General features: G+C 39.2%; 1 protein-coding gene and 1 long non-coding RNA gene across 2 annotated transcripts; both read right to left on the reverse strand.

Annotated features, from left to right (window-relative positions):
- Positions 1-1,005: 1,005 nt before the first annotated feature.
- COCH (cochlin) lies at positions 1,006-25,707 on the reverse strand. The gene is made up of 11 exons (XM_049825927.1): positions 25,526-25,707; positions 25,405-25,449; positions 19,498-19,654; positions 9,923-10,056; positions 8,690-8,752; positions 7,784-7,828; positions 7,548-7,695; positions 5,694-5,797; positions 4,624-4,850; positions 3,497-4,013; positions 1,006-2,739 (listed from the first exon to the last, which is right to left on the reverse strand). The coding sequence occupies exons 1-11, from the start codon at positions 25,548-25,550 to the stop codon at positions 2,564-2,566; spliced, it is 1,641 nt and encodes a 546-aa protein (XP_049681884.1). The 5' UTR covers positions 25,551-25,707; the 3' UTR covers positions 1,006-2,563.
- LOC126049470 (uncharacterized) lies at positions 19,933-25,094 on the reverse strand. The gene is made up of 3 exons (XR_007509199.1): positions 24,484-25,094; positions 24,158-24,259; positions 19,933-23,104 (listed from the first exon to the last, which is right to left on the reverse strand). It is a non-coding gene; the product is annotated as an uncharacterized LOC126049470 (long non-coding RNA).
- Positions 25,708-26,119: the final 412 nt, after the last annotated feature.

The following is a 26,119-nucleotide window of genomic DNA, read 5'->3' on the forward strand; positions in this document are numbered from 1 at the left end:
GCTTTAAAAGATCTAGTCCAGCCCCCCACCATGGTTTTCATCATACAGGTTCTCATCAGTCTCCCTGGAGAAGAGAACTGATCCCCTGCAAGCCATACTCTTGCTTGACAGTCCTAATACCTGCAGCAATGTTCCTAAATGGAGTTTGCACAAGTGATGGTAGTTCCAGCTTTATGCATGTTCTTTGTACTTCTTGGTCCAGCAGCATAAACCTGAACCCTTGTACTGTGGCTTTACCTACCTTCTTACCCAAAACAGAGCTTCAAATCATGTCTGTTACCCTCTACCATGCTGTTCTTCCTCCAAACTTGCCTTCTATTTACAGCACAGCCCACACCCTTTCCACCCTGGCTCTGTATCTCACCAGGTCTCAATCCTGTATCCCACCGATGTTTTTTCCAGATCAAAACTGTACTCACAAATGCTTACTGACACAAAAACTTTGTATATTTAAAAAAGTATTTTCTGTACCTAGTTCCTACCTCAGTGTAATCGGGCTGTATGAATCAGGTTTAAGTAACGTGGCATCACTGTTCCTGTGAAATGGGAATATTTGGACATTTAGCTGTGCAGGTTTCAGTGTCCCAGAGATCCAGAACTGCTTTTTCCTTCATGAATGAATGACATGAACAAAGTGGGAGGGAAAATACGATTCTACTACCTACATGGGATTTATATTCAGAAGATTCAACTAGCATCATACTGAGTATCAACAGTGACTAAAACATTGATACTAACTCATTCAAATTAAAATATTTGTATAAGTAGTATCCTTGCTATTTGAGGATGGTTTAGGATTTTTTTCTTTTGCAAATTGGGATTTAAGATAATACAGACAGTTAGGAAGCATCACATGCAATTTACTCAAGCTATACTACATGAGGTTCATCATAAAAAGTTTTATATTACAGGATGTTAAAACAGATAGCAGCAGTCCCAGTTTTCTTGCAATGTATATTTCTATAAAAAGTTTATAAACTAAATGAATTAAAATTTTGCACAAAGTTGATATTGCATATGAATTTATACAGCAATAGCTGAATACTCTTATCTATAAACACATAACAAAATTAGGGATAACAATTAATAGAAAAATACAAGGCATCTTTCATGTTTAGTGTAATATATAGCCAGTCATAAGTTATTAAAAATACACAACAGAAGCCTGATGAATACAATTCCTTCTGTGCTGCTCCATAACTACTATGAATTTTACAATCAACAGCGGGGGCAGAGGAAAAAAGGGAAAGCCTAGATTGATAGGGAAAGTGCTGTGCTGTTTTTTTTAAACACTGTATATTTTACTTTCAAAAACCTTTATTTTCTAAAGAATACTTGAAGTATGTTATTCACACCAGGAACCTGGAATAACTCGGTGAATATTGCATTATTTTAACCACATGCATGTAGGTATAAATGCATCAACACATTACTAAGTATGTAAGTAAATTAAAGCCTTTTTTCAAGAAAACTATTCTTTCATCTTCAGATAACCTCACACATCTTTAAAGATGTTTTTACTAGCATTAGAAAGTTGTTATTCTGTGAGCTACTGAATCCCACTTACGTGTCAGCCTACTCTTTTCTTTTTCTAACCCTGTAATCTGATATAAATTAGTTAGGTTTCAAGGTTTGAGATACATTTGAATTTGAATCCTTTCAATTCCCAGTGTGTGGTCTAATTTAATCTCTTCGCCCAAGATTCCTGACTCTAGCTGTCTAGCCAATAACAACTTTGTAAAATCAAGACAGTACAAAGCATAGACAGGAAAAAAAATCTCGTTATTAGATATATTAGGAATATCACTGTTGACTTCAGTGGTGTAGGAAGCAGTAGTATCAGCTAATATGTTAAGATCCAGATCCTCAAAAAGAACTACTGTGCCATAAATACCTTTCAAAATCTGTGCCAAAAGAACTGAACAACATAGATCCACAGAAGCCTGTGGGTAGAAGTTAAATGTCTTTTGATGTAAACTTTGCCAACCAGATGGCAGTATCATTCACAATAGCAAAACCTCAACTAGTAAAAATAGACTGATTAGCTACAATCTGTTGTATCTTTTCTTAAACTGCCTGGCAATAATGGATGTTGTGCAACTGTAGCACTGAAAGTACTTCATGCTATCAGCAGAACTTGAAAAGATACAGAATCATAAGCTACAGAAGGCTTATAGAAGATGATGATAGTACCGTGTATTTAAAATTATGTTGTTTAACTCATAAGACATCTAACAAGTGACAGCAAAAATGTCAGAGCTGTACTGTTTCCTCTGCTGATATCTGATAGCTTTAAGTGCACGATATGCATAGCTTTAAACTTGGGGATACTATACATGTATTGAAAATAATAGCTGTTGGCCAAATTCTGCACTCCAGTATTACGTACAACTTCTAACAAGCTCACATGAATCCTTGACTGACTATAGAAACCCAAAGTAGCCCTTCTTCCCTTGCGTTATGATAGCATATATAAGAATAGAACATCTGTACTTTAGAGGGACTGTTTCAGTTTCATGATTTTTAGTTTCAAAGTAGTAATATCGAACAGCAGATTTTTGCTTTACTGTTTAGAGTCCAAAAAATCTTTACAGATGCCTCTAATAACATCAGGAACCATCTGCTCTAATCCTGTGAACTCTCTAGTGAAGAAAGTATGGGATTCTCTTGGTTCAGAAGCCATGTCTTTCAGATCATCCAGAGGTGCCCAGGCAACACCAACAGAGAAGACAGTTATTCCTACAGTAAGAAAAAAGAAAAAAGAAGTTAAGACCATTTTGCCTACGGATACAAGAAAAACAGCCGTTTCTACATACATGAATAAATCTGGATTGGAAAAGCATGTTTCAATACCTGCAGTCTGCCCAAGATTATTAGATTTTGCCACTAAGTATCAGGAATTAGAAGACTTCTCTCAGTAAAAATCCTGAAGGAAATACGGGTTATCTTAAGAGCTAGCGTCTTAGTTGGTTTTTGTAGTGACACAGATGAATGCAGCAATTACAATGTCAGTCTTGAAACACAAGTAAAAAAGTGTAAAATGATTTTGAAAATAAATCTGGATCCTTTGTGTATGCTTAGTGCTTTCAAGCGTCAGCAGCCCACTAAGCTTTCTGGCCCAAACTGCTTATTTGCTTCCTAGATGATGACGAACAGCAGGAGTCATGCTGTATTAGATGCCATCACTGATTGGAGCTTCTCTACTTGGCTCTTTATTTTTTAATCTACTAATTTCTCTCCTGTTTAGGGAAATAAGACTGGGTATATGTTTTTCACCACGCTGTCATGAGTGAGTCTACCTGGCTCCATAGCACTGGTTCTTTTCATCCTAAGGGAAAAGAGTTCCTCGGGGCTTACATTTTGCTGAATTTAAAAGAGACATGACATTTGATTCACTCAGTGGGGCTTTATTTGCAAACTTTAAAATCTTAACATTTACAATACAGCATAAATAGGATGAATCAACTTCCACTGCTTTTAAAGATACATCATTTACCTGCTTTTTGTGCAGCAGCAGCAGGTCCTCTAACATCATCGTAAGACTGACCATCAGTCAAAACAACGAGGAAATTTTTGTTAGGTCCGTCTTTCATTGGCCCAAACACATTTCTGGTTGTGAAAGAAATGGCATCACCCGTAGCAGTGCCACCGCTCATGTAGCGAATGTTCCGGATAGCCGAGAGGACTTTTTCTTTAGTGGTGTAGTCTGTGAAGCTGAACTCGGTACGCTGATCGTATGTGAACTGCACAGCTGCAATCTTGGAACCAATGTCAGAGATCTCAAAAGCCTTTGCAACGTTGCTGATGAATTCAAGAACAAGGCGGAAGTTGCTGTCTCCAACGCTGCTGGAACCATCTATCAAGAAACCTATGTTGACAGAGTTGTAGCATGTCTTGCTACACAACATCTGCTCATGTGAACACAATTTTTGGACAAGAGGTTTTACATATTTGGTAGTACCAAACCAGGTGGGCATCTGGTAAGAGAAGAAGCCGTTGTTTCGGCAGACAGCCTGTTTGAAAACAAAAAGTCAAGAAGTGAATGCTGACACAGTGGTCGTATGGATAATCATCAGACATCCTATATGATTTCCTTTCAAAGGTGGGTTAGAAATGGAGCCTGATGGTGGGGGTGTGGGGTGCGTTTTTTGCTGGCTGGTTTGTAAAGAAATTGAGGGAAAACATCTGCAAGATATGCCTCTCTATCTGCCAGTTCAGGATAGGAGATATCATATCTGCGTTTCATTGCCTTTGACACATTTAACCATACCTACAATAGGGGAATCTCCTACTCTGAGGATCTTTATGTAATTACAAAGTTCAGGAGCTACAGCTTGGCCAAGGCTCTGAACTGGGAGGACAGTGATAGCATTTCAGTACCTTTGTGTAGCCCCCTTCAGCAGGAAAAAACCCAGCATTTCTTTAGGCTTCCTATTGATATTCTTTTAAATCACTTATAAGCAGGGATAGCTTCAACTGACATTTTTGAGACAGTATTTTAATTTTACATTTATATATACGCAGACATTTATAAAACCATTACTTCATTAACATTTTAGCATGAAGTAAATTCTCTAGAATCATACCCATGACTGAAAAATGTATAATGATATTCATTCTTACTTTGTCAACAAAACCAATGTCTTGTACCATTCCCAGCTCCTCTGTTGTGGGTTTCGCTACAGATACAATGAATACATTGACTCCAAATTCTCTGGCCACTATGCCGGCTTCTTCTATATCATCTGAGGGCCACCCATCTAGGAATACTACAATGATCTTGGGAATTCCTTTGCGTGCTCCATTTTCTAAAGAGAAGAATTTCTGAGCTGTGTGCTTCAAAGCTTTCCCTAGTTTTGAACAGAAAAAGAATATGAAGAAATAATGCAATTACATTTTGACACCAGTTTCCTATATGAAATTGTGCTGGATTTTGGTTATGATTACAGGTCTAACCCACTGTAAAAGCAAAAGAGTGTCCCAGGAAATTTGATGATAATGAAGCTTGAGCAATCTTTAAGTTAAAAAAACAAAAAAAAACCCCAACCTCAAAAAACCCAAAACCAAACCATCCCCACAAAAAAACCCAAACTCACAGATAAAGCTGAGGAAGAAACCACTGACATTTTTTCACCCGCAGGTCTAGTTTTGTACTAGGAAGTAGCTATACTAGTGCCTGCCAAATTAATCAGAAGGAAGTTGAGAAGCTACTTAAATTTAGCTTGTGAAATGCAACATATTTGGAATGCTCAGTTTCCTCATTTGGCAAACATCTCTTCACAACCACTTACTACTAATTCCAAGATTATTCTAACTCTTTAATTAGCAACTCATCAAGAATGAAACACTAAGCCTTTTAGATATGAATTTGTCTCAAGATATCACTCTGGTACTAGTGAAAAGTTGATTACTGTTTAAGTGCAGGAAGTGATATTTGCACTTCTACTCTAATTAAATGTGTAATAAGCAACCCTAACTTCTGGAAATGAAATGGAAGGTGTGGCAATGTTCTAGCGGAAAAATGTTGAACCTGACTAAGGTGACCGTGGCATTTAAAATGCTTTCTTCCCTAACTGAATTATAAGAACTTCGGTGTGTATATATATATACACATAGTTTTATATATATTAAAATAAATAAGCATGTGGAAATGTATATAAATAATTTCTATTTGCGCAGAGTTATGAACTCACCTGTATTAGAATTGCCTCCTCTGAACCCTAGTTCCTTTATGGCAAACAAAACTTCTTTTGCAGCAGTGAAGTTTTTCAGATAGAATTCAATTTTTGGATGTTCACTGTGGAAATATAAAACAGAGTAATAAAGTATGTAGTTCACTTTTCATACCGCTATGGCATTAGCAAGCTAAAATACACTTTGAATCATTTTGTTCTTGGTAATGTACACTCTTCTTTCTATTTTTAATTCCTAAAATAGAAGTATGATCCTCACTTAATAATTCTCACAATCCTTAGCAAGAGGAATTATTTAGCTGGGTGGGTAAATCAAGAACAGATTGACTCTTATATTTATCAAGCAGCTGAAAACAGTAGGTTGAAAATATATACAGGAAAAATTTTTGAACATGCCAGATGTTAAACTAAATGCATTTGTGTAATTGAAAATTGGCAGGTTTTCCACTATTTGTATGACAAACACCTTGTTTTTAAAAAGTTCCTGTGAAATACAGTTTAAGTTATTTGAGAAGTTTTAAGGTGCATTAGCTACTGACTCCATTTAAGAAATGAAAGATTTTAGCCTCACTAAGTTCCCAGATTTCACTTTTGATTTATAGTAGGAAACAAATTTGTCATGTGAAGAGTAGAAGGAAAAACACCTGCAGGTCAAAGAGCTGCTGCTATGAATAAATGGCCTGATGCTCCATCAGAATCACTAGAATGAACCCCTGTGCCAAGCAGAGTTGGTCTGCAGTGCTGAATCTCATGGCACAATAACTGTTAAAATGGTACATTTTGAGATACAAAGATTATTGCATCTAAGATTCATTTCTGATGAAGAGTTGAATGTTCAAGGCACTGAACTGATTACTCAGTTTCTCCAGGAATTGTTCCTCACAGTATTTAAACCCAGGACAGCAAGAGTGAGGCTCACTTCCCCCATATTTTGATGTCTACATTGGACAGACTGGATTTTTCAGGATGCAATTCATCACATCCTAAAAGAGGCATCCAAAGCGGTTGAGCTGGTTTGTGCCATGAATGTGGTCTTTCTAGTGACTATAAAAGCAAGCCTAGGTCATTAAATCAGACACAGACATCTACTCTGCAGTTGTCTTAAAGGCAGGGGAGAGGAACAGAACTTAATGATGAAAAATGCAATAGAGAAATTCTGTGTCAATATAACAGATGTTTCATCTTCTTAGAATAAGAGAGTTAAAGGCTGCTTTGTGCTTCCTTTATTCCAGAAGCAACAGCCAAAATGGCTAAGCCTTGGAAAACTGCTACTGCTGAGCACTAGCAAACTGACCTGTGGCTCCAAAAAACCTTTTACCGACATGCTGGATGTTGCAGTGGCTTTCAGGCTGTTTTGCAGCCTGCGAACATACATAGTAGTATGAATAGTTTTAAAATAAAACAGTGACCAATTACAATTTGAAAATATTAGTTGTAATAACCTACAGGTTGGCAAGAGCAGGTTTTTGGTTTGTACATCTACACACAGCCAATTGTGACAATACCCTCTCTACAATTTTGAAAGAGCCATCTCCCCTTTACAGAGTACTTTCTGCTGTTTTGCTAAGATGAGCTACAAAACTGTCAGTGGCAGAGGGGCTGTGAGAAGTCCAGCTGCCCTCTCAATCCAAATATCAAGTACCAGAGGCAGATGATGATCAAATTTTTCATGCCTTCTCACATGGACATCTCAGTGTAGCACAGAGCAAGCAGTACTGCAGCTGGAAAGATTTTGCTTTCTCTTGCAATTCATCTGCAATTATTGAGTGAATACTGTTCTGCAAAATAGGGAGTGGTTTTATTTAATTTACCTTATTAATCACTCAGTTATATTTTGTACAGATCTGTTCTTACCTGGCTTGTACGACTCCAACATGAGGCCCTTCTGTTCCAATTCCCAACATCACAGCTACTTTTCCAACAAAGTTTTTCTGCAAATTAAATCTACGTTGGCCGATGTTGTAACTTCCGTCAATAAGAAATGCAATATCAGCTTTACAGTCTGTGAACATCCAAAATAATTAGACTTACTTAACACCAAATAAACATTAGGATTTTGCTTTGCAGAAGTTGAATCTGTGGGTTCCTACCTTTGTTTCCAGCCTTTTTATCAAGTGGCTTCTTAGGTCTTTTACCTTCAGTGAAGGAAACAGAATGGATGATTTAAGAACAAGATGAACAGTCAAAAGTGAATGAGAAAAAGCTCAGACTCCAAGAATTACATGGCAATCTATCTGCAGTAAGAACTGTCAATCGGTTTAATTATTAAACTTGCGCTACTACTGCTTTGCTCCTTAGACAATACTCTTTTTCAAATAAAACATTTTAACCTTCCTTTCTACACCTGCCTAGCTCATTACTGAAAGGGAAAAAGCTGAGTGGGTTGCTGTAGCTCACCAACCCAAGTGCTACCATTTCTCAGTTAGCAATCCTGCTGTACACTGTGCAGTTTTAATGGTTTGGAAGCAAACTCTGACTTCAACTGTAAAGCAAACTGTCTATTCACAAAGAAGATCCAAGTCCAGTATTTATATACCACTAACCTTCATAAAAACTGATCTAGTCTTTTAATGCAGCATTTTCTGGGAAGAAATTTGCATAACATCTAAATTTGTTATGTAAGTCCTGACAGCACTCAGCCGTTGAGTAGTTCTGTAAGAGGGAATGGATTGTCTGTCTTCTCTGTTGCTTAATTGGAATGAATATTACAGAAGCTTATGAACTCTTTCCTTCCTTTCTGTTACTCATATTACTTTTTAAAATTCATTCAAGTTTTTCATAATTCATGTGAGCACTACTGAAGTTAGAATCAATCTCCTTGATTACAAATGATTCCTCTTTTTGCTGATGAAAGATATACTGCAAAAACAGATATTGTATATATTTTCTTCTTTAAAAATAAACAAATCATATGAAACATGGCATTTTAGTCAGGGATTCATCCCCTGTAGCACATCTTACCACAGGATGCTTCCCTTACTGAAGAGATCTCGTACCTGTAGAAGGACGTGCTGTTGATACTGATCGCCCAACTGCTTCAAGTGCTGTGTTCTTGGTACCTGTTAAAATATTGGAAGAATAAATTTACTCTATTTCAGTATATTTAGATGAAATTACAAGTGTTTGAAGAGTGCTATTTTCCCAATAACCTTTCTTCATCATCTGCCATTAGCCACTCTTGGAGTAGGACATGGGCCTAGACAGATCTTTGGTGCAATCCAGTATTGCACTCCTTGTTTTACAGGTAATGAACTTTTCCTTTGAGCTTCTGCATTTGAAACAATAGCAGCTGATGAGTAATTACAGCATATCTAATTGATGAGAGTTTTTGAACTATAGCAAACATTATTTCTAGACGTGATCTGAGGAAGTGGATTTCACTTACAATCTCATCAAAAGCACCTGTAATTCCAAGCTCTTAGCTATTAATTTGCAATGGCCACTATACAAGGATTACTAGTATCTTAGAGTAGGCTGAATTTTAGCTATACAAACAATAAGAATGCATTAGAGAGATTTGTTTCCCAAACTTTGAAAGAATATACCAGAAAACACATACTCTTTAATATTTTTGAAAGCACAACAACATATATAACCAGTAGGCTTCTTTATACATTTTTATGAGGGTGGTTTAACCTCACCCAAGAGGCAGGGCATGATAACTGGTTTGCAGTCAGGCACAGTATCTCAACTATGCAGACAAAAACTTCTGAAAAAAACACCATGTCACACTGTAACTTAATGACCGCATCACATCTAAGTTGATATTATTCCTATTTTTGGAGGGCCAGTGTTCTGTTTGCAGGGAACGGTACACAAGCTCTTTGAAGGGCCCAATAAGTGCTACTGTCTGCACAAAGGCAGGCAGGGCGAGAAAAAGGATAAAACTATATGGCTGGAAGCAGTAGGTGGACAGGACTGCAATAGCAATATGAAAGCACTGACTTAGATCAGTTTAAACTGTCATGGAACTGCACTGTCAACTGCTTGCTATCATGTCATTATATTCTAAATAACTGTGATCCATTTTTTATATCAGCTTCTGCTGCAGAATAGCTAGAGTAGTAGAAATTGTGGAAAATTGAAGATTAAAAAATGCGTTTAAATACTTTTGTTACTACAGATAGCAATCACATTTGTTCATGCATACAGAAGCACTGAAGAAGTTTCCTAGAGTTCTGTTAATATGTCAACTATAGTTTGCAAAATAGTAAGTGTGATCCACTTACGAGTCACTGAGAAGGACGAAGCCCATCTGGCGAGCACCTGAGACTGGATCCCATTGGCATTTACAGCAGGGTAGTTTTCCTGTCCTGGGAGAGTCTGTACCCTTACAGCTCCTCCTGCATTGGTGATCACCCCGCTGAGATACAAAAAGTTGTTACAAATCAGACATTTTAATCACAAGAAAATGCAATACAATTATACCATCATTAGTATATTGGACACTAGCCTCCTGAAAAAGATGCCATACAGGCAGGCAGTTGTGTTCAGGCTAAAAGAAGCTATAAATTGCTGAAAAGACTTTTAAAAGAAACTATTCTGCAGAGCACCATGCAGACTTATTAAGAAGAGATCAGGAATTTCTAAAATTCTGGCAGTGTTCAGACTAACACAGAAGAAAATGTTTCAAGGACATATCAATTCCTAAAGGAAAGAGCTTCAGCAAAACGTATTTGAGCTCATTATGCCTCATGAATATTTGTGACTGAAACAAAATTCGGTACACTTAGCTACAAAATGACCAAAGCTAAGAAAACAGGGAAGAAAAATTGCTGTTTATAGTAGTAATGGATACGTAGGCTATCTTGTTATGCAACTACAGACTGAAGTCAGAAGTGGTAAACATTACTGATAACAGCCATCAGATTACTGATAATTATAAGAACAGAACCTAAAGCGTCTTATTCTTCTTATTAACTTGTAGTAAACATTAAATGTGAAATCTGAAATGAATGAAATAAATGCAAATTACTAACTCAATCCATGTAAGATTCTGGATTGCTTTCAGTCTAGACTTGGAAAGAGTATATCAAAAGCAGATGCCATTCAACCATGTAATTTTACTGACAGAGACGTAGAGTAACATACCAAATTGCAGCTTCAGAATTTGGAATACTTAGATAACAGTTAACAAGTCATAGCTATCTTCATTAGTTGAAGCATACTGCAATGCATCCTTAATATACAGTTATAATGGATTCATGAAAAAAAAATAATTCAGAACAAATACCAAGAAGCTTACTGATTAAAATATCTTATAAAGTCATATTCAGTATTATAAGACTATTATACTCCTTAATGCCTTACTAGAAGCATCAGTTTAGAAACAGAAGCAACAAGAAAACTTGTAGCAAAATCTACAGAGAAATTTTTCCAAAACTGAGAAGGTGGTCAAACCTAAAACACCCAGACCCTAGACAAGTTTTTAGAGGTTATAGTCTAGTTCTTAGAGACGGCAACTATAATTTTTCCCTTGTTGAATTTCATTTCACGATACAACAAACAGGTTTTGAGGTTGCCTACCAGATCCGTCCTGCCATCTGAGGCAAATGAAGAAATAGCTGGTTTGAAAATCTTGCAGATGCTTATGGGCTGTGAATCATGTGAACATGTAGCAGGACAATTGATTTATGCATTTAGAAAACTTAAGGGTTAAAAGCAGCCAAAAGTGAACTTCACTGTTTTTGCAGTCAGGGAGGCTGTTATGGTTGGTTGTATTTGGATACCTCAAGTGACAATAACAGGCATCAGAACTAGTTAGATCTCTTTTTATGTGCTACTGAAAGTATGGTGGTTATTTTTAGAGGCCAAAATGCAATGTTAAGCTTCTCTAAGAGGGAGTAAAAGCTTGATGCTTTGTAGTACTTGGACAGGTACAGTACTCTGGGAGACAACCATTTCAAGACTACATAAACACAGCAATGTGTGCCTTTGTGTTTATTTTTCTTATCTGCTTGGCTTCCTGCTTGAAAAGAGGTCCCAATGTAATCTGATTTAAAATATTGTGAAAGTAGAATAATCAAGGCCAGAGTTTAGGAAATCTTGCATATATTTCTGGTAATATGAGCTCTGGGTATCTGTGGTGAAGGCAGCTTCCACATAAATCTTCTTGTGGACTGCTGTTAAAATACATTCCTCGTTCATGGACGTGCTTTGCATTTCTAAATTGAACTGTGGTTATAAATATTTAATTCTTGTAGCTTGGAAGATTATGATAGTAGTTTCAAAATATACAGATATTTTCTCATCTAGGAATACTGTATACAGTATATAGGCAGAGGATCTTTAGTAAAGTTACCCTGAATAAGTTTAAAAATCAGACTATAAAGTTGGCAAATACAAACAGTACTTCACAGTTCTTTAAAAAAAAAACCAGTGAGATGAAAATCAGACCAGAGCTTCTAACTGGTTATTTTTAAATGACAGGGAAAATTCAGTAAGGCAAAGTTATCTCTGGGAAAAAATAACACATTAATGTATTTAGAATATTTCAGTCTAATTAGAACATAACATTCTTCTCTGGTACCTGGCTCTCTTTGGCATCCAAGTCTTCACTAGTGTCTCAGGAAATATGTGTCAGAAATAGAATATATGTGTTGAATTGGAACAGTTTCTAGTTTAAGTTTGTACTTGCAATTTTAGTGAAGGTACTTGGGCTTACATCAGCAAACCTGATCTATGCCCAAGTTAGATCCCAAGAAGAGCTTAGTATGCCTTCCCACTTCCTATGTCACGGGCTCGCAACTTTGAGCGCTGGCTGAATTAAACTCAAGAAGGCATTCATACTGAAAGCTTAACCTAAGAATTTTTCCTGGAAGCAATGATTTCAGCTTATTTTAGGCACAGTGTGACCAATTCTGTCAATTGGTCTTTTCATTTTGATTGCCACATAATCATTCAGGGAAAAAATAATAGTCTAGATAGTCTCCATTGAATTTGGAAGCTTTCCACTGAAACCAGAGTAGGTTTATTTGCTCCTTATCTACTTATTGAAAACACTTGATTCTGTATTTCATCACAAGCCATAAAACTCTAGACTGCCTTCTGACGATACGTTATTTCCATAACAGCTCTGCTATTTTTAATGCAGGTAGGAGGTTGATATTATATGTGAATATAACATGAGCTATAGCTTTATCAGTTATTCCTCTTGTCATTTGGTTCTGTAGGCAAGTTAGCAACTGTTTAAGCCATCTTTTATGATCTCATCAGTTTTACTTGGGATGTTTCTTCCAGCAAGTTTACTCAGAGTGCATCCTCATAACGTGCTGAAGTGGAATAAACCATATTGTCAGTATGCCTTTATATTCTGAATCAGAGTGGCAAATTCCTTCCTGCAATTGTTTATGATTGACTTGAAAAGTGAGATTCATCCTGTGTAGATCTGCAGCAGTGTTTAAACAGCAAAGAAGTGCCTATGCATTTCCTTAGAATGATTTCTGTCATTACAACTTGCTTTGATTTTCACTGCTTTTTTTTGCTCCTGTGTGATTGACTTGCATGCCACAGCTGTTTTGATTAAACTGGAACTCTGCAGATTTTCCAGGAACAGCTTTTGCTTCCTTACTCAATACGTTTCATGCTACTGCCAGCACTGCTTGATCCAACTTTATACAAAAGCTGTCAGTCCATTCTCTTGCCTAGCTTCACTGTTAATAACAGATCATAATTTATACCTGAACGGTATTCTTCACTCAAAAATGCACACAAATTGAACAGAAAAGCAGATACATGAGGAAGCAGTCCAGTACCTCACTGCACAGTAGCTCATGGAAGAAAGTATACTGGCCAACAGCAACAAAACATATGGGAAGGTCTTAGGAAATATAGGAATTTCATCTAAAACATACTTTAAAAATCTGAGTTGAGGTATACGAGCAGATGGGACTGAAGCTTTTTAGAGCCTCATGCACCTCCTCAAAGTGCAAGAACTGTTTATCTCCAGTCTCAGAGAAGAAGATACAGGTCTGGCTTGCCTTTGCTTAATTTTGAATGCATTTTTAAAGGAACCTCTGCATCAAAACTGATGCCTAGACACAATGAGACTCTTCGGCCATAGGAGACGACCCTTACAGATGTAACTACAGTCAGTAATGTTAGACACAGCAATAGAAAACTGAAATATCATCTCCTGTTTAAAGAAGGAGGAAACAAAAAAAAAGATTTTCACCAGGTGAAAATCTTTTTCCTCTGGGTAGATTTTCCATTGTTTCTTAGAATGTGTAAGAGCAGTGACAGATTTGGCCGATGGAGAGAGCATTTTTTGCAGCATGTTTATAAGCTATTGACCTGTTTAAAAATGTTGGAGATAAAGCCAAGTGGCTATTCCCTTAAATGGGTTTAGTTCTAAGTGTAAGGTAAGGATCAGCTAGATAAAATTGTCTAAAGATAATGTTGTCAGTGAAATAGATGAAGACTGTTTTCCCCCTTGTTGTATAACAATGTTAAAGAGTGAAGAGAAATAGTTTTGAACATAGGCTAAATTTTGTATGCTAAGGAAAGGTCCCAAGCCCAAGGACAGCAGCACTACAACTGAGCTGTTGAAATAAGTAAATATTGAGCTGATTTATTCTTGCAGTCCAGAAGCAAAACATTTGCTCAAAAGCTCACATGGTATGTTTTCATGCTCATCATATGCCTACAGGTAGGCTATCTGCTTTTACAGCAGAAGGAAGAGAGCAGAAAGATAAAGGCCTGACATACTACCCAAGAGCAAAATTTTGACCTGAAAGTTCCAGTTCCCGTTGTTAACAGAGTGCTGGCTGTGAGAGCAGCTGGCATTTCCTATAGGGTCCTTGGATGAAGACAGTCATCCTCAAGGAGTTAAGATGAGACAGGCAAATTACCTGAATTCTCATAATTCCTTCCTATTATCAGCAGCTGCATCAAACTCCTTCCACATCATCCACCTTTCTCCATCACCCCAAGAAGCATCCTCCTCTTCTCCAAACTGCAGTCTCCTACTGCTGCCTAATTGCCTTCAATCACTGATACGGAGCTGCTCAGGGTTTCATGCCAGCATCCTCTGGCCCCTGGGTTGTTCTCTTTCTGACTCCTCTGCACCCCTATTGCTTTTGGCAGGAAAAAAGGCTCAGCAGCAGAAGCAGGCACTATACCAAAGTTTCCCAGGGGATCTGCAGCTGCTCAGAAATCCCTCTGGCCAGACAACTTTTTTTGTCAATATTCTTCTAGCAAACACCAGGGCAGCTCAGAGGCTGTTTATGTTTGTGGCCACTTTGTGGCCAGCTTGGTAATACAATGATACACTTTTGTTACACTTGAGTTCTGGGACCCCGATGTTTAATTAGAAATGGTCCACCCTGTGACTACTTTGAAAGGTTATGAGAAAATTTACAGGCCTATTTAGCATCTAAACTACCACATTGGGCTAGGTCTTCATTTAGTGGAATTGGCACTAGAACAGAACTGCACAAGCTGAGAATCTAGTCCTTCATTTGACCTTCTGATTATTAATCCAATTAATCACTCAGTGGTAGATTTAACTCAGTTCTTCATGCCTACATAGTGTCAGCCTGGTAGGAGGTTCTCCATTCTTCCCTTGACAGATAAATCTTTTATTCTTCTGCCCAGAAAAAGAACAATATTAAATAAATATTCTGTTTCCTGAGAGTAATTACACATAAAATAAGGAGAGAAAAAGCCAAATATAACAAACTAAAACAGGCAGAAAGCTTATTCATCTGTAGTATACAGAATTATTCATAGCTGAATTCTGCTGAACTCTTTACATGCATTATAAAGTATTTTCTTGTGTTAATAATTGCCTCACAGGAATGGAACTACTCATAGGAATAAGCATTGTTTGGTTTATATAAAAAATAAGAAATCATGTCTCATTTTGGAACCAGCACACAAACTGGAGCATATGTGGAGCAGGGAACTGACTCATGCTCACACAATCATTTTCAGTTTATAAAAATAAGGAAGCACTGCTCCCAAGACTGATGCTTCTTGAAATGGTGGATAGTTGTCTGACTGTGCTTTCTATAAGGTAACAGCAACAGTCGTTGTAGCGGCACAGGCCTGGTACTTAACAGTGCTTAAGGTATAGAGCTATATTGCACTCACCAGGCAATGTAACGTAGAGTACACCTAGTTAACTGAAGCAACCACAACTAGTTTATTTGAATGAAATTTAGGAAATTCTCAAAGCGCATATCTAGTTACATCATGATAACAGCAAGTTACAGTGATTACCTATTAGGAATATCTTCTTGGAGTTACTTTGACACCAATATGGAGTTTAGCCATTGCAATACAGAGTGAGAAGGAGCAAGTATTTTGCATGTTTTTGTTGGATTTTGCAGCCTGCACTGAAATTAGCTGAGAACCAAACAGCTATAGCCTCTCCTCCATTCATTAACCCCTTTTTAACCAGAACTAGTATTTATGGCTGCTAATAGTTGCAGCAAAACCAACAAAACTCTCATGCAGCAAATTCTGTTCCGAGTATGAAAGGCCAACAGGACTAATAGCACCCAATATAAAGGTAGTCTTCAAAAAACAGCAGTTCTGCTAAACAGAAGCTTTTCACCTATATTCTGCTTTTTTTCAAAATGCTTTACTACAGTCTATCATATTCAGAAGACTTGAACATTGTTAATTTACATTCTTACTGGAAGACACAGAAGTGTGAGTATATTTTAATTCCTTCATTGGTATTAGAGCCCTCATTGTTCTCGCAAAATCTGTGGAGGCAGATTGTTAGATGCAGGTTTTAGAAACAGGGGTGCACATTTCACAAGTAGTATAATTTATATTGACAGTTACTGTGATAAGTATGGATTTTTCTATACTCCTATGCTTCTGGGCTGGTGAACCATAATACACATAGTTTATAAGGTACTGACTTCAGTGAAGAGTTACATGATGTATAAATGCCTATGCTTTATTACCTAGGGGAAGACTATTCAAATCTTGAAAAGAAATCTGCAGCTTCCATTTCTTGTGCCTCCTCCTTTTGTAGAAGTATTCCCCAGCTGTGATAGAACTGAGGCCCACCAGCTTTCTTGGTGGGAATTCTCTAACAGTCATTGTCACCACTGGCATGGGAGGTTCAAGACCACCACCTAGCTGAACTGGTTAGGAACTTTCTTTGTGACTTTTCAAATCACTCAAGTCTTCAATCCCTTTGGAAAAAAAGGTCTTGATAGCAAAAGCTTTTTTTCTGTTTAAGCAAAGACATCTTTGGCAACCAGTGAAGAAACACAATGTCAAAATAAATGGCTTCATCACTAAATACAAACATTGTCTTAGGAAAAAAAGACAACAGGAAGAAATCTCAGCTTTCCTGTGTAACTTTTTTTTCCAGGGAAAAAAGAGACCTTTGATCCAGAGATTTTCACAAACTTTTTATATATACCTAAACTTGGAAAAATGAAGAACTGAAGTCTAACTTTTTTTTTTAAACACTCACGAAGACACTTAAAGCACACTGAATGAAGGCATTCATTCTTTTTACAGAATGATCAAAAGGAAGTCTGTTCTAGCATTAACACACACATGGAGACATGTAATTATCTTTGAAACCAACTCTTAAGCTTTAAAAACAAATACACACAGACCCTACAATACCTCCCAAGTTCTTTCTAGCTGCCCTCATAGTACCATAGCTCTCAGTCTCCTTTACAGCATTTGAGAAATTCCAGACAGAGTTTCTAATCAAAACTCCTCCTTATATCCAATTAAAATAAAAAAAAATTGTTCATTTTAGTTTACTTTGGAGTTTAAATACTATAAAAATAGCCTGAATTTTTGAAGTCTTGTTAAAAGTTATAGGTTTTTAATTGACACTTTAAATAAGTTTCTGGATAGTAATGATAGCCCCCTAAATATTATTTTAAATGTTCAGTATGGATTTTATGGCATTTGAAGTATCAAGGAATGAATGTTAACTCAAAAAAACCCCTTTAGTTTCCTCCTTTACCTTCTAGTAATTTATTTCTCTATAAAATTCTAGGGTTTTTTTTCTTTTTTAAATAAAAAATACTGATAGAGTTCAGCATCACATCAACATGTTCTGAAAGAGTTTCTTTCTGTTGCTTGGGGATAAAAAAAAGACTGAAATTATTCCCCCATTTCTTTTAAATATCTTGCTTCACTTAAGCTTTTAAGAATAGTTTCAGCCTTTCTGCAAGGGCAGCAGTAGTCTTATCTGGAATATAAAAATATAATAAGATGGTGTGATTTTTTTTGTTTAACTGTAATTTATGTATATGCTAACATGAACATACCTAGGAGCTTCAGTGGTGCTCAAAGGGATTCTGGACAAGTTATGTTATAATCCACAAATGCTAATGAAATCTCATTCATAGGAATAGGATATTAGAAAGGTCTCTGTAATATAGTATGATACATTGACATAATGATTTGTGTCAAGAATACCTCTTGAAACTCAAGTTATTTAGATTATATGCATGAAGTCATTTACATTTAAATATATTCATCATATTTAATTAGAGAATTCTCAGAAATTAGGAAGTGTTTGGGCAGGATGATCTAGTCCATACTTTTGCTTCAAGATAGGATCAATTATAGTTATGTAGTTATTCTAGACAGATGGATGTCTATTGGTTTTTTGAAACTGCACTGTCTATTGCAGTTCCTATAATATCCCAGGCCATCTAGTCTATCCTTATTTTTTAGGCTTTCCTTCATGTCAAATCCAAATTTCTGCTGCTGAAATGTCAGTCCTATCTTAAGGGTCATAACACCCTACAAAATTTCAAATCTACTTTGTGGTAGGAAGCATATTGTGAAAGGTCTAAGTGAATAAGTATCATGTCATACAGACAGTTAATAGACGAAGCTAAAAATCGTCCTTTAATAACCAAAAAAGCTTTCTCAAAGCATTAAAAACAAAGTCTGAAACTCCCTGTAGACTGACAGTCAGGAATCAGTCTGCCTTCCACAGGCATCTGAGATAGATATCTCACTGTCTCCAGCTGGTTTTGTCCAACATGTCCTTATTAAAAATTGATCCAAGAGAGAATTTACCTTGCCAATAAGTAATTAAATCTTTGTCCTTCCTCAAAAAAACCCCAACCCACCAACCCCCCAAAACCCCAGATAACCTCAATGAGGTATCTGCCAGCCTGTTTTCCTTCCCCTGTGGAATTATTATTGCTTCTCTAATGACATCTGTTTAGCATGGGTTATCTGGATATTTTTCTTAGTCTTTAGTTTTCAGTTTGATACAGAAGTGAATTCAGCTAGATACTGGTCTAATTAAGAGATCATTAAGTAGACTAACACCCAGCAAGCAACTGTCAGAAGAGAAAAGCTGTAACAGAAAAGCATAACACTGATTAAAAGCAATAATCTATGGACCACATTCAGCCAAATCATTGCGTAGGTCTCTTTGCATAGGAGCTGAAGCTGATTTCAACAATTTCAGAAAAAACATCATGTAAATTAAGTCAGAAAGTGAATCTGCTTTTATTCTCCCGTTAGTTACCATTTCAACTGTATCCTTCCATGTCTACCAGTGACACCTAAGTAATCTTACAGTGAAAGTCTGTCTGCTGCTGTGCCCTTTCAGAAAAAGTTAATAAAGTCATTTTCAGGAACACTTAAACACAACTCAGGTAACTTGCAAGCCACCCAACCATTCTTTTCTTCCTTGTTCTATCTTCTTCTAATGACATTCCTACTGAGTTAATGTGGCTCTCGAAATCCAGAAAGATCTTTATTATGATAGCATCAAAAAGTTAATGTTTAAAAGTGTGGCAAGACTATATAAAACTTGCTTAATATATTGATTAGCAGTCATCTGACTGACCTGTGTATGGCAGCTCCGCAGACACTGGAAAGGGAGGCATAAACTCCATCTCCAAAGACATAAAATTGCCATAGAGGACAGTTTGCTGGGCAAAGGACATCTTCTGTCTCCTTTCTAAGGTCAAGTCCTCTTGTAAAGCACGTGATAGCAGTGGAAGCTAAAGAAAGAAGAAGAACCTGTGACCTGAAAATCTTAAGGGTTTGTTGTTGGGTTTTTTTAATCTCTCTACAGTTTCCAAGCTTAAAGCAATGTTTGAATTTGAAATTAGGTACAGTGTCTCATCTTATGCTCCAGCATGTCTGTAAAGACATCTTTGAAGCTTACAAATATACAGGTATGACAAGGAAGAACATATTCTTAGAATATTTATGGGAAAGAAGTAGAGAAAAAGGTGGAAAGGGTAAAAAGGCAAACAACACCAAAACAACATTAAAATAATTTCCAAGGAATATTACAGGAAGAAAAGCAATTCACATCTGTAAGTTTATTGCAGAGACAGAAGGGCAAGGGGAAGACCTTCAAGGGCTGGTGGAACACAGGAATAGACAGCACTCTCCAAGGGAGAAAGTAAATGACTCTGACATCCCCACAGTAATCTCCAGCCATAAAGACATCTATGAATCACTTGGAAAACTGAATCTTCTCTCCAGTGACATTCATGAAACAGCATTTCCCTTAGCCTCTGCAATAAATCCTACTGAGGCTAGTATAAAAAAAATACCCATCTCCTTGCTCCAGTAACACAGTAACATCTAGAATATTCACATCAATTCATTGCAGTGAAATTTACACCATTATCATTGTGCAAAGGACTGTCAGATTCACCCAGCGAGACAGAAGTTATTTATTCAGCTGAAGCACATGCATTTTTCACATAGAACTCTGCTTTTTTTTTTTTCCCTTAAAAGTTGCTCCTCAGATTATTATCATTAAGCTTTCACTGTGCTTGGTTGTGTGCAATGTAGGTGTGCAGACACAAATTTACACCAGTATAAAATTTTCCTTGGCAAATTGATGCTTTTTTCTTTTGAAAACTTAGAGGTCATTATCTTGGATGCTCACTACCATCCTTCTACTACACGGGACAGCACATTTAGCTGTTCCGATAGCACAGCAAATTAGGGCTTGGGCTTAGATCAATATCAGTTCAGCATCATAAATTCAACCCATGACTGGATATTTATTTTGAACTTCCCAAGAAAACATCTTGCCCTTGCTGAGCACTAGAAGGTGCAAGAACCTTTTCTATATGCACTCAGAGTATTACTTTTTCACAATATTAATATGAGAGCTGACAGAGGCTGGCCAATGTATCAGTGCATACACCACAGCATTATATCCCAAGGAGAGTCCGTTTCAGGGATCAGTGATCTGTCTCCCACCTGCTTCCCTGCCCACTCTTTCCACACTTACCCTAGGGTGCTTACTGACCCCAACATAAGCTGCTTGTATTTGAAAGTATTTGGAGCATATACTGTTCCTCATCAGCAGTTAGAAAAGGTCATACCTCCTGCTAATCTCACTGACTTTAGAACTGAAAAGCAGAATAGTTACAGACAGAGGTGCACAGGAAATTGTGTCAGTTCATTCTGGCTGCATAAATCTAACACATACGTTCATAGACCATGCATGTAGTTTTACTTTTAAGTAAATCCTCATTAATGCTATACAGAAATTATGTTAAACTACCCAGTCACATCTTCCTGAAAAGTCTTTGCTGTTATTTGTCAGCACAAAGATGTGACTTAAATATGCTAAATATGTCTATATAGTCCAGAGTAAGAAAAAAGAAACCAGTAAATACTTCTTCATTTTTCCCTTCTCAAGCTAATAAAAGCTGTCCACCTAGCAAGACACTGTAAAGTGATTTAATCCAATTCTCAAGTATCCTAACAAATAGAGAAGTTTCTTTTAGGACTTACAGTCCTACCTACTCACATCCCCTCCATGTTTAGTCTTACACATTTGCCTTAAAAACAAAAGTCTGAGAAATAATGCTTATACCTAGAAGCTCCATATTTTCATTGTTAAAAGTGCTATCTTACTGGTATTATGCTGAAAGAAGTCAATTTGCTTTGCTGTTTGAGTCCCCCAATCCTTTCATGAAAGTTGTAGAATTGTATCAGCTAATTACTGGGCACGAATCAAGTAATAGCCACCAAATGAGAACTAGCAAGACCATCAGAATAAAACAGCAGCTGTAAGGCTGGATATCCTTGGAGGAACCACTGCAATGAGCATCACTGGTAATCTCTGCTCTCACAGCACTGCTTGTGCCATGCACCCTGCAACATTTTTGCAGCCTCTAGAAGTGCAAGACGCCATGGGAAGTCTTAATACCTGTCATTTCTAATGTACTGTACTTGACTAAATTCCTTGGCAGGCTGTGCCTACAAAGACAGTAGTTAGGCATGCCTAGCTAAGGAACCCTTTATCACTTGGAGATCTGCATTTCCCTCACTAGCAGGTGATTACTAATTACGGTCATATGTCAGACTAACATTTTACATAGCACAGAAGATGGGGGAAAAAAAAATCTTGTTGCATTTTCCCTGGTTGTGAAAACACAGAAGTCCATTGTAACCCATCCATGGGATTTTTATGCACTGGCAGTTTAAAGACCGTCATGACCCTTGTCTACACAATGAGAGGGTGGCTTCCAAGAGAAGGGAGCAAGTTGCTGCTGTGTGAACTGAAGAGATGACATACTGTAGCTAGGGGCTGTAGCCGTTCATACCTCAGCTGGATAAGCACACTTTGAAGTGCATGATGCTGTTAATTAAAAAGCAGCAATTTCATTTTGGTTTTCTATGTAGATAGATACAGTTTTCTATAAACTATAATTCTATAAGTGAGACTAACATTAGGAATGTTAGATGCATCAAAACAAGAAGTACTGGGTACCAAAATTAAGACATATGATAGCAACTCTGCAGAGGATTTTGTTCTTCCCTCTTAGGTAATGTATCATTAGCTATCGAACCCATAAAACTACAAGCAATCTGTTGCAAACAGAATAACATATTAATCGGGTCTGAATACTAGATAATATAGAATAGTTCTTTGCCAGCTTACAAACTAATTCTCCTAAATTTCATATGTGACATTACTATTAAAATTGAAGAAGGTGGTTGTTTTTGTTAGTCTATCCAAGATACTTCATCATAGCAGAAATCACCAAAGGGCTACATATATAAGGTAACCGATATAAAACCCGTATGTTTTAATCACTGTAATTCAAGAATGCAAGAGCAGTAGCAGTGGAGGCATTTCTCTGGATACTTATGTGATCCAATACTCTAAATCCATGTATTTCTGGAAGGAAAGATAAGCTTGTAATTTACGGGAAAGGACTCAGCCCTAGACTCCTACCCATTCTGGACTCTGATGAAGACTTAGAGACCTACGTTTTGTGATATAACATTAGGCCTTCAGAACTGTAATAAAATGACCATCATCCCATTCTGTCAAAACACACACTCTTTAAGCCTCACAGAAACACACTACATCAGAGTACACCAGAAAAACAAAGTACTAAGAAACTGTATTTCTTCCTGATTTAAGCCGTATTTAAAGGTAGGGATGAATGTCTTCCATCACTGTTGACCTAAAAAAGAAAAAAAAAGCAAAGGCTCACTTGTCTCCTAAAACATCCATCTGATAACCATGCTTTCAATCATTCCATCAGCGTCCATCTTTTTGGTGCCTCATCCCATATACTCTGATTTGCCCTGAATAGCTGTTTTATGCCCAACTGTAGGAAGTTCTCAATTTTTGACAGAAGTCACTAATGTAAAAGAATGTAGAAAAATAAAATCCATAACCAAAATCTGAGCTTTTCTGATCTTGAAGTTTCCATGCATTGCTTTGGGAAAGCAGAATTTGTTTATGTAAAGAAAAAAAAATCCCTATGTACATTATGACAAAAAAGTTAGGGATTCCTAAGGGTAGGATAGCTTTACAAGTCATAAAATAGAGAAGTACATCCCAATTATGCTTCTTATTCCTGTTAGTATTGTTTCTCTGCAAAATAGGGAGATTTGAAGTCCTTTTTTATCCTCAGGATTCAAACAAGCCTGCTTTTTATATCTCATGCATATACCTGTCTATATTTTGGAAAACATATTCACTGATTGCAAACAAATTCATATAATCTTAAGCACATATCCTGATCTGGATGAGAGCAAGGGGATTTAAAAACATCTGATCAGGGCTATATCATTCATTTCAATATGAGGCTTGCCCTTTTCTGATCAACTTAAGGTCACTTACCATCACATGCCAATGTTCACCCACCCATACCGTCTCATGTATGGTAACCAGAACTGCTGAACTGAGCAATATTTGTATGCATTTCAGGGGGAGTATAAGGAAAGATATAAGATCCTTTAAGATCTCCCTAAGTAGTTATAAGCCTAAATAGAGTAGATTTTTGAGGAAACTCATGTTCTTCCATTACTTTGAACAACAGAATTTAAGCACTTTATAGAAGTTCCTGCAAGCTTCTAGTTCAGTAACCAAATGCTACTTAGTTTAGGCTCAGAATAACGGTAAGAGACAATATCTTACAGGAACCGTTCACATGTTACAAACACATCCTGGTACCAATATTCCATTTTGCTAATACACCCTTAATGTTATTTTAGCTGGTTCCAGGTACCTTCAGATTACAGTGGCTTCTTCCCCAGCCCTGGGAGAAAGCATTACAGAAAACTTTTCGCTTGTGTCCTGACAGACTGTTGGCGCTTCATCTGTAACACACCTGTAAAGTAAAAGGGAAAAGAATTGGGGTTGGAGTAGGCTTTCTATTGCTGTGCATTTTTTTTGCTTTTACAGCCATAGCATTCCTGTGTCATACAGCTATTATCAATTTAGCACAAAAGAATTTTCCAAATGCTTAAGCGAACACAAAATGAGCAGCAAATCCTGCTTCCTAATGGCTGTGAAATCCTGAACGGCCATTCAGAAAAGCCTGAAGTCACTCACCTTCTGCAGGCCAGGCCTGCGTCCGGAGGCACATCCTTCTGGAGGCTCCTGCCCTCCCTCGACGAGCGGCTCCGCTGGAAGGGGCAGACAAACCGCTTGCGTCCTTCTGGCGCCTTATTTCTTCAGCAGCTTCCTATGGCTCCTGGTTTCCACGGATTGACTCTGGCTCCAGGGAGCCCACTCTCCAGCAGCAGGGATGCAGTCCAACAGGGCACGGTGCAACAGGCAGCCCCTGCCCTACCAGGCATCTTAAGCACGTTCTTTTGCTTTCCGGGTCAAAACAACGGCAGGGCAGGTTTAAGAAGTTTTTAACCAATTCCGTGGCCAAAAATACGTCGGAGAGCCTCAAATTGCCAAGCACCGCGCAAGTGCCTTTGTAACACACACAGACACACTCCCACTCACTCTTGCTGTCAGCACTCCCCTCGACGGGGACACCTGTCACCACTGCTCTTCCTCAACCTGCGCCAGGAGGGAGTTTCACCCCCGTTTGGGAGCGTTCCCAGACATCCTCCGTGCCACTCCGCAGCCTCGCCCGGGGCCACCTCCCGAGGAGCCCGACACGGTGGGGCCCGGCCGGCCTCCGGCCCCGGGGCAGCGCTGCGACCCCGGCCCCCCCCCCCGCGCAGCCCTCCGCGGCGGCGGCCCCGCCGCTCGCACCGCTGCCCGGGGCGGCCCGTCAGCGCACCGCGGGGACAGCCCCCCCCTCCCCCGCCCCCCGCCCCCGGCGCGTCCCGGCAAGAGGCGGCCGCGACCGGGCGCGCCGGGGAAGCGCCGAGCCGGGACCCGCGACCGGGCGGCCCCGGGGACCGTCGCCTCCCGGCGGGGAGGGAACGGGCGGAGTCGGTCCCGGGGGGGGTGGGGGGGGGGGGGGAAGAACCCCCCCGTGGACAGGTGGAGGGAGGAGAGCGGCCAACTCACCCGAGCCGTCGCTCCCGCGCACGGGGCTGGAGAGCAGAAAGGCGCCTGCGAACAGACAGGGAGCGGGTCGGGTCGGGGCGACGGTCCGCGCCGGCCCCGAGCCGCTCCCCGCGGTACCCACCGAGGAGAAGGGGGGCGAGCCACATGGCGGCCGGGCGCGCCCGCACCCCGGGGCAGCCGAGAGCAGAGGCGAGGCGAGCAGCTCGGCTCAGCACAACGCAGCGTGCCCACCCCACCGCGGGCTGCCGTGCCGTGGCCGTCCCCTCCGCCCTGCCCCGGCGCCTCGGCGGAGCTGCACAGCCGGCGGCCGCCGCCGCGCCCGCTTTAAACCTCTCCCGGGGCGCATGAGCACTGGGGCGGGCGCCGGGCTGGGCGGCCCCACGGCTGGGCGAGGCCCGGCAGGTGCTGCCGTGCCGCCGTCCCGCCCCCCCGCCCGCTCCTGCCACCTGGGCGCAGCCCGGGGCCTCCGGGACCCGCCGCAAGCGATGGGCTTAAGCAATTCGCCCCCCCCCCCCCCCCCCTCCCCGGTAGCAGCCCCGGCCCGCGGGGGCTCAGCCGCTCCGGGCTGGCAGCGGAGGCAGAAGGGCCTTCCCCTGCCCGGCGAAGACGCCCTTCCCGGTTGCCTTTCCAAACCTGCCCGCACGCTCCTCTGGCTCCCGTCCGCCCGCAGCTTTCGAATACCCAGTTCAGAAACCCTTTATTATTAGAGCGCCTT

This window comes from Accipiter gentilis, chromosome 22 (assembly GCF_929443795.1).
Source record: "Accipiter gentilis chromosome 22, bAccGen1.1, whole genome shotgun sequence".
In the NCBI taxonomy this organism is placed as follows: Eukaryota; Metazoa; Chordata; class Aves; order Accipitriformes; family Accipitridae; genus Astur; species Astur gentilis.